At 42.9% G+C, this 14,862-nt stretch overlaps 1 protein-coding gene across 8 annotated transcripts in view; it reads right to left on the bottom strand.

Annotated features, from left to right (window-relative positions):
* MTHFD1L (methylenetetrahydrofolate dehydrogenase (NADP+ dependent) 1 like) overlaps positions 1–14,862 on the bottom strand; it is a 240,498-nt gene that overhangs the window by 133,860 nt on the left and 91,776 nt on the right. For all 8 annotated transcript variants that reach the window (XM_024248174.3, XM_002817487.6, XM_063725059.1 and 5 more), the window contains exons 17-19: positions 14,113–14,189; positions 9,786–9,926; positions 5,112–5,180 (exon numbers count right to left, since the gene is read on the bottom strand). In XM_024248174.3, coding sequence (XP_024103942.2) covers positions 5,112–5,180; positions 9,786–9,926; positions 14,113–14,189 — 287 coding nt within the window. The remainder of the gene's footprint in view (positions 1–5,111; positions 5,181–9,785; positions 9,927–14,112; positions 14,190–14,862) is intronic.

Below are 14,862 nucleotides of genomic sequence, written 5' to 3'. Positions count from 1 at the left end.
AAAACAAATAACCCCATCAACAAGTGGGTGAAGGACATGAACAGACGCTTCTCAAAAGAAGATATTTATGCAGCCAAAAAACACATGAAAAAATGCTCACCATCACTGGCTATCAGAGAAATGCAAATCAAAACCACAATGAGATACCATCTCACACCAGTTAGAATGGTGATCATTAAAAAGTCAGGAAACAACAGGTGCTGGAGAGGATGTGGAGAAATAGGAACACTTTTACACTGTTGGTGGGACTGTAAACTAGTTCAACCATTGTGGAAGTCAGTGTGGCGATTCCTCAGGGATCTACAACTAGAAATACCATTTGACCCAGCCATCCCATTACTGGGTATATACCCAAAGGACTATAAATCAAGCTGCTATAAAGACACATGCACACGTATGTTTATTGCGGCACTATTCACAATAGCAAAGACTTGGAACCAACCCAAATGTCCAACAATGATAGACTGGATTAAGAAAATGTGGCAACATACACCATGGAATACTATGCAGCCATAAAAAATGATGAGTTCATGTCCTTTGTAGGGATATGGATGAAACTGGAAATCATCATTCTCAGTAAACTATCACAAGAACAAAAAACCAAACACTGCATATTCTCACTCATAGGTAGGAACTGAACAATGAGAACACATGGACACAGGAAGGGGAACATCACACTCTGGGGACTGTTGTGAGGTGGGGGGAGGGGGGAGGGATAACTTTAGGAGATATACCTAACGCTAAATGACGAGTTAATGGGTGCAGCACACCAGCATGGCACATGTATACATATGTAACAAACCTGCACATTGTGCACATGTACCCTAAAACTTGAGTATAATAATAATAAAAGAAAAAAAAAAGTGCTCAGGCTGGGCGCGGTGGCTCACGCCTATAATCCCAGGACTCTGAGAGGCAGAGGCAGACGGATCACCTGAGGTCAGGAGTTTGAGACTGGCCTGGCCAACATGGTGAAACCCTGCCTCTACTAAAAATACAAAAATTTGCTGGGCCTGGTGTCCCACGCCTGTAATCCTAGCACTTTGGGAGGCCGAGGTGGGCGGATCATGAGGTCAGGAGTTCGAGACTAGCCTGGCCAACATGGTAAAACCCTGTCTCTACTAAAAATATAAAAATTAGCCAGGCATGGTGGCGGGCGCCTGTAATCCCAGATGTTCAGGAGGCTGAGGCAGGAGAATCGCTTGAAACTGGAAGGCAGAGGTTGCAGTGAGCCAAGATCACACCATTGCACTCCAGCCTGGGCAACAAGAGCAAAACTCCATCTCAAAAAAAAAAAAAGAATTATTTAAAACAAGAAAATGATTATCCTGGCTGGGCATGGTGGCTCACGCCTGTAGTTCCAGCACTTTGGGGGCTCAGGCGGGCAGATCACCTGAGGTCAGGAGTTTGAGACCAGCCTGGCCAACGTGGTGAAACCCTGTCTCTACTTAAAAAAAAAAATGCAAAAATTAGCCGGGTGTGGTGGCGGGCGCCTATAATCCCAGCTACTTGGGAGGCTGAGGCAAGAGAATCGCTTGAACCTGGGAGGCAGAGGTTGCAGTGAGCCGAGATCCCACCATTGCACTCCAGCCCGGGTGACAGAGAGAGACTCCATCTCAAAAAAAACAAAATAAAACAAAACAAACAACAACAACAAAGAAAATGATTATCCCTAATAATAAGTATTCATCTTTGAGGGAGAAGTGTTATGAAGGAATGTCACATCACTTCATATTTTTTCTCTTATTCAGTTATTTATTAATAAATGTGTATTTTTAGGAGAATGTAGTAAAAATAATAAACATTCACTTAATTATTCAACAAGTCTTTACTGAGCCTCTAATAGGTGTCAGGCACTTTCTAGAAGCTGGAGATACAGTGGTGAACAGGATGGAAAAGGTCCTGCTATCACCTCGGTGGGAGGAGAAATACAGAAAACAGATAAGGAAATAGGAAGCTCTCAGCATTCTGTGCTATGTACTGCAATGACAGCAGAGGCACGGGGGCTGCATATTCCTGTGGCTCCTCTGAGCAGCTGATGCTTACATGACAAGAGACCTGAGGGAGGTGAAGGATCTGGACATGAGAATATCAGGTAGTGGCCCAGGTAGTGGTGTTAGCTGTGCAAAGGTCCCCCGGAGGATGAGAGATGAGGATAAGGGACAAGGAGTGGGAAGGGGCAAGAGCCAGATCCCTGGGGCTTTTCAGACCAGGGTGGAAACATGGGTAAATCATGGAAGAACTCTAAGTAGGAAGGCAACAGGGCTTCATTAGGTTTCAGTCTCTATGGCTGCTGAGGAGAGAGTATTTTGGAAGAAAAGAGTAGCAGCAGAGAGACTAGTTGGGAGGCTGCTGCACTCGTGCAGGTGGGGCGTGCTGGCAGCTAAAGCAGGAAGGAGGGAGGCATTGAGCGCCGTGGACAGGGCAGAGTCATGTAACCAGGGTCAACTCTGCAGGGATGAACACAGGAAGATGGGAAGGGAAAACAGGCCTCTAGGATCATCCTCGGGTTTCTGCCTTGGATGACTGGGTAGGTTTCAGGGAAGCAGCGAGCTGGAAGGAAGTAGGAGGTGGGTCCTGGTTTATGTATCAGTTTGAAATGGCTTTTACCCACTGACGTGGCTCCTGGTAACTATACCTGCAAGTCTCAAATTCCAGGTGCATGATATTCCAAACAAGAGTTTGGGAGACATCACCTGGCTAATTCTGGAGGAGAACGGGGCAAAAAAGGTGAGGGGTCATCAGAGAAGCCAGCAAAGCAGAGGAGGAGCAGCGAGCAGGCCTGGGGAGGGGTTGACCCTAGACGCCAGAGGAACCAGGTGCTCCTGAAGGAAGACAAGGGCAGCTGTGTCAAACTCTGCTGAGCTTCTCTGAGGAGGGCACAGCAACAAAGACTTGGTGTCTCCAAGGGAAAAGTGACCTGGACAAGTGCAGTCAGGAGAGGTAGAACCCGAGGTCAGTTAACATGGAGACCCCAATGACAGACAAGAGCCGGGCAGAAGCTAGAGGAGGATGCAGGGGGCGGGAGGTTTTTGAAATGTTTTTGTTTGCTTTTTAAGATGGCCTACCTCTGAGGACATGTGCATGCTGGCAGAATGATCAGGGGAGAGGAAAGACGGGAAGGACAACCTGCCGCAGGAGGGTGTGGCCTCGGCACCTACGCATCCTGCACCCCTCCCCCGGGGCTGCAGACACCTGTTCAAAGGTGTTCAGTCTTCCCTTCCTCAGCTCAGGGGACCCTCACTGCACCCTCACTGGGCATCTTCAGAAATGGTTCCCCCATTTTTTTCTATTCTCTTTTTTTTAAAAGATAAGAGTCTCACTCTGTCGCCCAGGCTGGAGTGCAGTGGTGCAATCTCAGTTCACTGTAATCTTCGCCTCCTGTTCAAGTGATTCTCCTGCCTCAGCCTCCCAAGGAGCTGGGATTTCAGGCACCTGCCACCACGCCCAGCTAATTTATTTTGTATTTTTAGTACAGACGGGATTCACTATATTGGCCAGGCTGGTCTCGAGGCTCCTGACCTCAAGGGATCTGCCCGCCTTGGCCTCCCAAAGTGCTGGGATTACAGGCGTGAGCCACCGTGCCTGGCCAATCCCCCCATTTCTGTCATATTGGTTCTGATATGCTTTGGCTCTGTGCCCCCACCCACATCTCATATCGAATTACAACCTTCACTGTTGGAGGAGGGGCCTGGGGGGAGGTGACTGGATTCTGGGAGTGAATTTCCCCCTTGCTGTTCTCATGATTGTGAGTGAGTCCTCATGAGATCTAGTTGTTTAAAAGTGTGTAGCACTTCCTCCTTCGCTGTCTCTCTCCTGCTCTGCCATGTGAAGATCTGTCTGCTTCCCCTTCCCCTTCCACCATGATAAGTTTCCTGAGGCCTCCCCAGCCACGCTTCCTGTACAGCCTGCAGAACTGTGAGCCAGTTAAACCAATTTTCTTCTTAAATTACCCAGTCTCAGGTAGTTCCTTACAGCAATGCGAGAACAAACTAATACAGGTTCCTAACCAGATCCTCGCTCTTTCTGTCTGAAACTGCAAAACACCTTGCTGCCCGAGGCCCCTGCACTAAAGGTAACCCTCTGTCCAAATGCTCTTCAAGACACATGCACGGCCCACCCCCTTGGTTTACTCAGCTCTGTGCTGGTACTGCTTTAACAGGTGGGCAGGCACAGACACACATACCCCACGTCACTCTGCCCCTCATGGCCTCTGATTTTTCTTCTCCAGACCTTACCACCAACTAACACGCTGTGTGTTTATTGACTTGCCTTTGGCAAATGCTTTCCTGGAAAGTCTTGGCATTTATTGTATTTTGCTTGGAAACAAACAAACAACAACAAAAAAGCAAACCAAAAAATTCGCAACTCAATGATTATGAGAGATTAAGAGAACACAGAAAATATATTGTAAACATGGCCATACAACCTATTGAAATGTTAGACAGACATTGACTTTCTCTTCTTTTCTTTCTTTTTTTTTTTGTTGAGATGGAGTCTCGCTTTGTTGCCCAGGCTGGAGTGCAGTGGTGCGATCTCAGCTCACTGCAACCTCTGCCTCCCAGGTTCAAGCGATTCTCCTGCCTCAGCCTCCCGAATAGCTGGGACTACAGGTGCGTGCCACAATGCCTGGCTAATTTTTCTGTATTTTAAGTAGAGATGGGGTTTCACCATATTGGTCAGGCTTGTCTTGAACTCCTGACCTCATGATCCGCCCACCTCGGCCTCCCAAAGTGCTGGGATTACAGGCATGAGCCGCCGCGCCTGGCCTCAGACATTGACTTTCTAAGTTTCTACTCGGGTCAATTAAGCCAAGACATGACTTATATTAAAGAAGCTATGAATACACTTAAAATTTTTTTTTTTTGGTTGGCCAAGAAGTTATTCTGATGCTTCTTCATAAATTACCCAGTCTCAGGTAGTTCCTTGTAGCAATGTCAAAATGGACTAATACAGGTTCCTAACCAGATCCTCACTCCTTCTGCCTGAGATTGCAAAGCACACTGCTGCCCCAGGCATGCTCTATGCCTGCCTCATATTGGCTAAAAATGTTCACATTGTGTGGCAATCCGGTTAATGCAAACAATTACTATAAGAAGAAAACCACTTACTTCCAGAGTCTGCATCAGGTTTGGTTTTATTGCATCTTTCATCAAAACTGTCAAAGCACCTGTCACCCCCTACAGGAGAGAGAAAAACGTTAGATTCCTGACAAAAGATCATGTAGGCAATAGTTAACCCCTTTGCACTTCTTCCAGCCTGCTTCTTGGGTGGGCGTCCCCAGAGGCAACCCTGGGCCACAGGGGACAGTGCTGCTGTCTCTATCCACCTCTCCCCACCAGAGCTGAGAACAGATGTCAGTCACACTAAGATGTGAATGGTGATGGGGAAATAGCATTTTGAAGGACATTTGACCTTCTTCCAAAACCCTCCCTGATGGTGTTTATGAGATTTTCCATAAAACAAATCTTTCATTGCAAGAAAATGTGTTTTCTGGCTATTTATGCACAGTGTATTTTCATAATCAGAGGCTTTACTCTTGCTCAAAGAAATAAGGTGAAGAACGGAAACAAGGCTCTGTACAGAGCAGGAATGAAGTAGGGTAAAGGGAAATGTCTAAAATCACCCACTCTGATTTCTCACCATCTTCACATCATTCATTCCACAGAGAGAGAATAACTCAACAAACTACCACGTTTGAAAGCTTTCTAGTTTAGATCTGAAAGGCTTCACGCTATCTCTCTTCCTACAGTCAAGCTGGTGCCACTTATACATGAAATAAGACAGCTTCCTTCCAGTCTCAGGAAGTACTAGGTTGGGTTCCTTCTAAGTCCTCTTTCTCTATTCCTGGATGAAGAAAAGACAGAGAAGAGAGAGAACAGGGATGATGCATGAGAACTAGCGGAAAAAATGTGCCAAAAAAAGGCCACAAGGCTAAAGTTTATTATTTTTTAATGTGATGTCACTATTCACATTCTTTTCTTTTCTTTTTTTTTTTTTTTTTTTGTTTTTTTTGAGAACGGAATCTCTCTCTGTTGCCCAGGCTGGAGTGCAGTGGCATGATCTCGGCTCACTGCAACCTCTGCCTCCAGGGTTCAAGCGATTCTTCTGCCTCAGCCTTCCCAGTAGCTGGGACTACAGGCACGCACCACCACACATGGCTAATTTTTTTTGTATTTTTAGCAGAGATGGGGTTTCACCATATTGGCCAGGCTGGTCGCGAACTCCTGACCTCATGATCTGCCTGCCTCAGCCTCTCAAAGTGCTAGGATTACAGGCGTGAGCCACCGTGCCCGGCCTTTGTTTCTTTTTTTCCCAATTCCTTCTCGCTTTGTAAAGACCTTAAGTGGTGTCTTGGTGTTTTCAACATATTAGTTATTGGAAGGCTATAACATGAGCAAATGCCTGTGATGGTAGCTCTAGGGGGGGAAAACAGGGCACTATCCCTTGCTGTACATAGCATCGGAAAACAGTGTCATTTTACCACAGTATGCCATGGCACTAACAGATGCAGTGGTAGAATCCAGAGAATCTTCATCACTCCAAAGTGCATTACATTCTCCCTGTACTTTTATCACCAACAGTAGTAAATGTTTCCCTCATGTGATTGGTTTCTATTTTTACAATATTTAATCATTTAAAAGGTGTAAGAAAATCCAATCTATTTTCTTCCTTAACTTCAAATTGACAGATAAAACTGTATGTATTTATTGTATATAACATGATGTTCTGAAGTATATATATATGCTGTGGAATGATTAAACCTAGCTAATTAACATATGCATTACCTCATGGTTATCATTTTGGTGGTGAGAACACTTTATATCCACTCTCTTAGCAATTTTCAGGAATACACTGTTATTAACCATATTCCTATGTAACTGAAATCTACCTCACTGTATAAAACACACATGATATGAATGCAACCCACTCATTATACATACACGAAGATGGTTCACTGTGAAAGCTGCAGGACAGGCTGGGCGTGGTGGCACACACCTGTAATCCCAACACGTTGGGAGGCCAAGGTGGGTGGATCATCTGGGGTCAGGAGTTCGAGACCAGCCTGGCCAACATAGCAAAACCCCATCTCTACTAAAAATACAAAAATTAGCCAGGCGTGGTGGCAGGCACCTGTCATCCCAGCAACTCGGGAGGCTAAGGCAGGAGAATTGCTTGAACCTGGGAGTTGGAGGTTGCAGTGAGCTTAGATTGTGCCATTGCACTCCAGCCTGGGCAACAGAGCAAGACTCCATCTCAAAAAAAAAAAAAAAAAAAAAAAGAAAAAAGAAAAGAAAAAAGAAATCTGCAGGACAGGAAAGCTCAGTGAGAGATGTCCTGTTGTGCTAACGCAGAGCAGGTGGAAGAAGAGTAGTTTTCCTACTTCTCTGCACACTATCCTTGCTTACACTTCCCAACCAAATAAACTGATTCAAAACACTAAAGGAGGAAGGAAGTGAAGAGGGATGATTCTGTTGCATGTCTCACATAGGTTTCTACCTGCTTATTTTTCTGGGACACATCTCAGCGCCTGTGCTGTCATGTGCAGGGCAAGCTCTGCCACCCTCTGTGCGCTGCTAGCATTCCACACTCTGTGTCCCTGTGGGGAAGGCTCAGACGGATTCTTCCAGGGTATATCAGACTCATGCACATGGCAGAAACCTTCAGCAGTTCCTAAAATCCTCCCTCTATTTTCTATGGGTGGCCAACTCTCAATAGCTCCCACCGGATGAAGCACAATTGGAATAAATTAGGTACTTCTTGCCAACAAGAAACACAAAAGATAACTAAAAAGAGTTTATTAAAAAGATAAATAAAGACTTTATTTAAAAAGATAACTAAAGAGAGTAATCTTTGGGTTTGTTCCGATCCAAGATTTTTATCATACACTCACATAAAAATACATTTAATGGCTGGGCGTGGTGGCTCATGCCTGTAATCCCAGCACTTTGGGAGGCCGAGGTGGGCAGATCACCTGAGGAGTTCGAGACCAGCCTGGCCAAAATGGTGAAACTCCATCTCTACTAAAAATACAAAAATTAGCCGGGTATGGCGGTGGGCACCTATAATCCCAGCTACTTGGGAGGCTGAGGCAGGAGAATCATTTGAACCTGGGAGGCGGAGGTTGCAGTGAGCCAAGATCATGGCATTTTGTACTCCAGCCTGGGCAGCAAGAGCAAAACTCCATCTCAAAAACAAAATAAAAAAATTAAAAAAATAAATAAATAAATTTAAGGAAGTAGTATTTGAGGATTAAGTTTCAAAACTGTTCCTGACACATATTTATTGCCGTACAAATAAATAAAATACAGAGCAATGTATTTAGACAGAAACTGTAGTATGTTAGTTTAAATAGAAATAGTGAGATTTTGGTAATTTTAATAAAGCAGCACTTTTATAGCAACCTGAGGGTTTTCTCTTTAATTTTTATACTAAGTATTCCATAGGCTGCTGACACACATTGATCTATTGAATTTACTTGACAAGACTTCTGAGACGAGTTAGATTCATTTCTTCAAAAGCAGCTGAAAAACAATCAGGACACTTTGAAAAAGAATTTAAATTACACCCTAAGCCCTTGAAATTAATAAAATATGACTTTGCCTTTATCTGTTCACAACTGCTTACCAATAGCCAGTGTGCATTTTAAGTTCCATTATTGTAGGAGATTCAGTATATGGGAAAGTAAGCTTAAATTTGGAGTAATGGCTGTCTTAGAGGCCTGTGTCCACACCCATGCACTTATATACAAAAATGCAAGCAAACGAAACACCTATGGAATATGTGGAGTTTAAGTTAACTGGAAAAGGCCAGGCGCGGTAGCTCATGCCTGTAATCCCAGCATTTTGGGAAGCCGAGGTGGGTGGATCACCTGAGGTCAGGAGTTCGAGACCAGCCTGGCCAACCTGGTGAAACCCCATCTCTACTAAAAATACAAAAATTAACTGGGGGTGGTGGCGCGCGCCTGTAATCTCAGCTACTCGGGAGGCGGAGGGAGGAGAATCGCTTGAACCCAGGAGGCAGGGGCTGCAGTGAGCTGAGATCACGCCATTGCACTCCAGCCTGGGCAACAGAGCCAGACTCTGTGTCAAAAAAAAAAAAAAAAAAAAGAGTTAACAGGAAAGGTCGCTATTATACTACAAAGATGAAGAAGAAAAGAAGACTAGCATGCCAATTAGAAAAAGCACTAAAAAAGGCAATGGTGTTCCATGGAAGCTTTACAGAAAGCACTACAACTACTCAAAGCGGAACTAGAAAAGCAAGACTGACTGAGGCAGAGATTTGCTTTTATAATACGAAACCCAAATCTGAGGCCCCAAATTAAATAATAAGCCAGGCTGGTGCCAGAAATGTGCCAATTTTAACTTTATCTTTCTGTTCATGGAAGCAGAGCCACTTCCTTCTGTTCCTTGGAAAGGTGATTTGCCCTTAATTTCAGGCAGGCATAGAAGGTACATTTTTTAAAAGTTACCAAGTGACTGCAGGGGGGTGACTCCTCCCCAGCCCAGGCAGAAGCAGAGATCAGGATTGGCAAGGATGGTGGAAAGCTCCTGAAATAAATTTCACATGTTTTTGTTGCAGCCGGGTATAAGCACGTCATATATGACTATGAGAACATTAGGAAGCAGTCAGGCAAACATGCTTGTGGGGGAAGAAATGTGTGTGTGGAAACTTTTTCTGTATCCTCATTACACCCACTGATAAAAGGAAGAAAACCTTTCTTTTTCTGGTAACAAAGAACGAGAACCATCCACTCCCTGAAGCTTCCGGTTGGAAACACTCACCAAATCATCTGCTGTCACAGGCTGCCCACTTGTGTCACTGGCCACTACCATCCTTCCCAGCCGTGCCTTCATGTCCGCGAGGCTGTCCGTCAGGGCCAGCACCGCCATGATCTCGCTGGCCACTGCGATGTCAAACTGCGCCTGAACCAGCCCAAACACAGGTAGTGGTCAGCGACAGTGCCAATGGGATGGCCATTCCCACAAGGAGCTGGACTTCAGCCATGAAGCAACCACAGGCCCAGAGAGTCTACCCTCAAAAAGCCATGCATGCAATCCAATCACTTTTCTGCGTGTCTGGACCATGCAGGGTTTGTGTCTGGTGCTCCCTAGGGTGGCCCCCCAGGGGGAATGTGCTCTTTGCCATGCTCTGCTTAGCAAAGGGTGGGCTGGGTTAGGACCCGTTACCCCCGCTCACAGCACTACCACATGGTTTGCTGTTGTAGCATGTCTCAGACTTAATTGATTATTAATGTCATTATCAGTCTAGTGTGGTCATTATCAGTCTACCACTGGACCGTAAATGCCATGAAGGCAGGGACTATATTAGGCAGGTTCACTCCTGAATCCCCAGCATGGAGCATGAAACCCAGTAGGCATACAATATGCGTCAAATGAATCAATGACTAGCCTACGGGCCACCTCCCTTGTTAGTAATAGGTCTGTCAAGAAGGCTGCATTGTCTGTCTGGCACAGAGATAAGGGGCAATGAAAGATGCTGGCTTCCTGCATTTGAGGCTACTTTCCCAGAGCTGGATCTCAACACAGCAGGGAGGGCACCCCAGTCAACTGGTGGCACAGACTCAATTTTCAGCTGCCCGGGAGGGTATGGCCACATCAGATCTTGAAGCTTTCAGCAGTGAAAGCTAGAGAGCAGAGACTTTTTGCAAAAAGTTCTAGGACTTCCTATTCCCATCTCTTGGCTCTGACTCCATGTTGTACAAAGTCCAATATGGAATAAAAGGGACACGGGAATGTGTACTTCCTCCTCCTCATAATTCAGCCACTAGGAACGTTTCTCTGGACAGAACCACTTCATTACGCCCCAGCTTAATTCTCTTCTTCTTCCCTGGGGAGTGTGAGCCGGACAAGTTCAAGCTTACGCAGAGAGAGAATGGCTGTGCCCTGGTGGGATCACCTTATGAGACATTTTATTATCCATTTCCGTCACTGACAAGTAAGGAAATGAAGGAAATAAGGAGCTTTCTGGCTACTTCCTGGTTGAGATTGCATTAGTCACTGATTTAGTGAAAAAATATTACCTGAAAGTCAAATACAACTATATTCAATTATTACATTCTCAATATAACTCATTCCAAACATTAGTGGTTTTTCATTGTATGAAATTTAGGGTTCTCTATACTACCATTCTATTATAAACAGTGCATATGGAAAATGACTAAAAAATATTGAGATTTTCTGTACAAAACATGAGACTAGACATACTCTTGAAATATTAGCTGTGTAAATAAGAATAATATATAATCCATATTCAAGCTCTTCATTTGTAATTGTTACAATTACAAAATTCCGCATCTTGAGCTTAAAAAAAATGAAACCAACTGGGTCAACTGAAGTATCACTGTTATTCACTTTAATGACTAAATGATGTGCATAGCAGAAGGCTGCTCATTTTTGTTTTGTAAATAAAATATTTCAAAATCATATAAAGATGCAAATGAAATTTTTATTGTTTATCAGATTATCACACATTTATTGATTTAGTATTTACCTTTTCATTTTGTAGGTATATAGTAGGTGTATATACTTATGGATTGCATGAAGTATTCTGATACAGGTATGCAATGTGTAATAATCACAATAGGGCAAATGAGGGATTTAGCACACATTTAAACAAAGGCCAATATGGGATATTGGCAAGGATGTGAATCGGTATGAATTTCCTGGAAGGTAATGTCAAAACATATGTCAACATTGGAAATTTGTATCCTCTTTGACTCTGCAATCACACATCTGGAATAATATCCTAAGGATATTATCAACAAGTATACACACAAATATATGTGTATACTTACTACAGCTTACTTGTGATAGCCCAAAACTGCAAACACTCTACATGTTCATTAACAGGGAAATGGCTGAATCTACTACGGTACCTCTATGAGATATGATGTGGTCATTAAAAATGAAGATACAGGTCTACCTTTATTGACCTAAAGAGATGTCTTCACTACAGTCTTATGATAAATAAAAAGCAGTTAAAGCTCTTAAATACTCTATAACCCCTTTTTACTTAAAAATATCTATGCACAAAGCAACACAAGATATAACCTTGGGCAAGTTTTTTAATATAACATCCCAATTTCCTCATTTGTAAATCAGCTTTACAAATGAAATGTGCTAATATATGTAATGGAACTGTCAATGCAATGCACAGAGTAGGCGCTAAAATCAAGTCCACTGTGAATCCTCCATCTTTCCAGTACCTAAACAGTAAAAAACTATGCAGAGAAAGGTCCTTTTCAATACTCGCTTTCATTACACAGGCAACTAATGCCAACAGTTGGTATACATCTTTCTACTTTTCATTCTAGGCACTTATACACACAAATAAGTTGTAAGCTCCTATAATGTAAGTAAACACGCTGGGTTTTTCTTAACATAAACAGGCTTACACTATCAGTATTTTACTTCAAAGTTTTAAAATGGTTTTTACAACATTTCCAATGTATATGAGAGCTCTCTACTCATGTCATGACACCTATACACACATTTATTAATTTCAACTCTCCCATGGGACAAAATGGCGGACCAAATATATGCAGCCATCCCTACTGCTGGACGTTTGGATTGTTTCCAATTTTCACCACTGCAAATAATGGCACAACAAATATCCTAATACACAGAATTTTTCCTGCACGTTACACATTTTCTTGTTCTTTTCATTAAAATATTTTTAGTTCCAAAGTTGTAATTGTTGGGTCATTTCAAATTTTAGTAATAACAAACTCATCCAAAAAGGATTTCTACTCCCACTAACGCTGCATAAATGCCCCCATTTCATTGCATCCTCACTAGCATTTAGTACCTACTATTTTCAGTTGACAAGCTCCTGGGTAAATGATACTCCGTTATTTCAATTCGCAGTTTTATGATTATTCATGAATATCTTTTTATGTTGGCATTTTAGTTCTGTATCTATAAATTGTCTTTTACTTATTCTACTCATTTGTTCAACAGATATTTACTGAACACTTATGACTATATGTAACAAAGTTCTGTTCTGAGCATAGGGAATACAGCAGCAAATAAAAAGGGGAATAACCTCTTCTTTATAAAGCTCCCACTTTAGCAGGAGAGGCTAAGAACATGAAAAGCAAGAATGCTTGTAAGGATGGAAGTCCACCATATTTTGGGCTGTCCTTTTATTTATCAATCTAATTCCATCTTCCTATTTTTCAGAACTATCTAAAACTTCATGACAATGATTCCAGTTTGCTAGCATGGATATTTGAAATCTGTGTGTGTGTGTAAGTTACAGGACTGGGAGGAGACGAGGTCCACGAACTTAGTTTCTCTTCTTAATCCAATACCTACATTCACTTTTTAATTCAAGACACTTCAAAAGGTCACAAGTCTATTTGGTGTAAGGAGTGGTTATTATAGTATGGTGACTCTTTTTTCACTAATAAAAACTTAACATAAAGGACAGAAATCTAAAACTGTTCTAAAATGTACAGTTTATAATCAATTCAAAAGAAAAAAAAACACAACACAATTTAGAAGCCCACCGTGCCTGGATGAAAAATCATAGGAATTAATTTGTATTCCCAAAGTGCCACTGACGCACATCCAATATCTATTACAATGAAGTCAGACATAATTTTTCTTCTGCATTCTCCGTATTTTATTAATAAGCCATTTTTGTATTAATAAGCCATTATCCTTTAAAAAAAACCTCATGCTATTAAGTCTAATAACTAGGTGTTTGTTCTTTGATATATGAAATTTGAATAATGTGTCTGAGATTTTCATTTATCAGTTATGCAGATGTAGTCTTACCTGGGTGGTTCCCAATAAAATAAGCAAGAATTTATATTCAAAGAATACCCTGAGTGGCTCTTCCTAGAAACACAATTGGAAACATACATGAAAAAAAGAAAATGAAATAAACGTACATAGATAAGATGGTAAAAAGACACTGGAGCCTCTATGTCTTCTGATCCTCTCCCAGCCCTGCTGAGAGCCTGAAACAGTGAGAGAACCACTGGCCACAACAGGTTGGGGATGAGACAAGAAAGGCAAAGAGCGAGCTCCCAGGCCGGTGGAAACAAACGTAAGAACAGAGCGGGAAGAAAGCACCACCTACCTGCCGGGAATAGCCCTTCTCTGTGTTTCCTTGCCCGATGGTTATTTTTCGTAGAAATCGGTCATTTGTATCCAATACTGAAAGAGAACAGATTAGTTCTTCAGTCGACACATATGGACCAGCCACCTGGTGTGTGTGTGGCATTGTTCTGATGCTCGGGAAGTTGCAGAGGGTAAAAGAGAAAAGGTCAGGCTGCCCCAAGCTGACCATCTAGTGGGTAGACATAGAGAAAGAATCAAATAAACAAAAAAAATCCACTAGAGGCCAAGCACAGTGGCTCATGCCTGTAATCCCAGCACTTTGGGAGGCTGAGGCGGGCAGATCACCTGAGGTCAGGAGTTTGAGACCAGCCTGGCCAACATGGTGAAACCCCATCTCTACTAAAAATATAAAAATTAGCCAGGTGTGGTAGTGCATGCCTGTAATCCCAGCTACTCAGGAGGCTGAGGCAGGAGAATTACTTGAACCTGGGAGGCGGAGGTTGCAGTGAGCTGAGATTGCACCACTGCACTCCAGCCTGGGTGACAGAGTGAAACTCCCTCTCCAAAAAAAAAAAAAACAACCCAACCAGCAACTTCCCTTCTTGGCATGACCCGAAAGAACCAAAAGGAGACACTCAGATATCTGTACACCCATGTTCATAGCAGCACTATTCAAAATAGTCAAAAGGAGGAAGCGACCAACAGGTGAATGGATAAACAAAATGTGGCACAGACAGGCAATGGAATATTATACGGCTATAAAAGAAGG

The sequence above is a fragment of the Pongo abelii genome, chromosome 5, assembly GCF_028885655.2.
Source record: "Pongo abelii isolate AG06213 chromosome 5, NHGRI_mPonAbe1-v2.0_pri, whole genome shotgun sequence".
Lineage (NCBI taxonomy): Eukaryota > Metazoa > Chordata > Mammalia > Primates > Hominidae > Pongo > Pongo abelii.
This window is presented reverse-complemented; position numbering and strand designations above follow the sequence as displayed.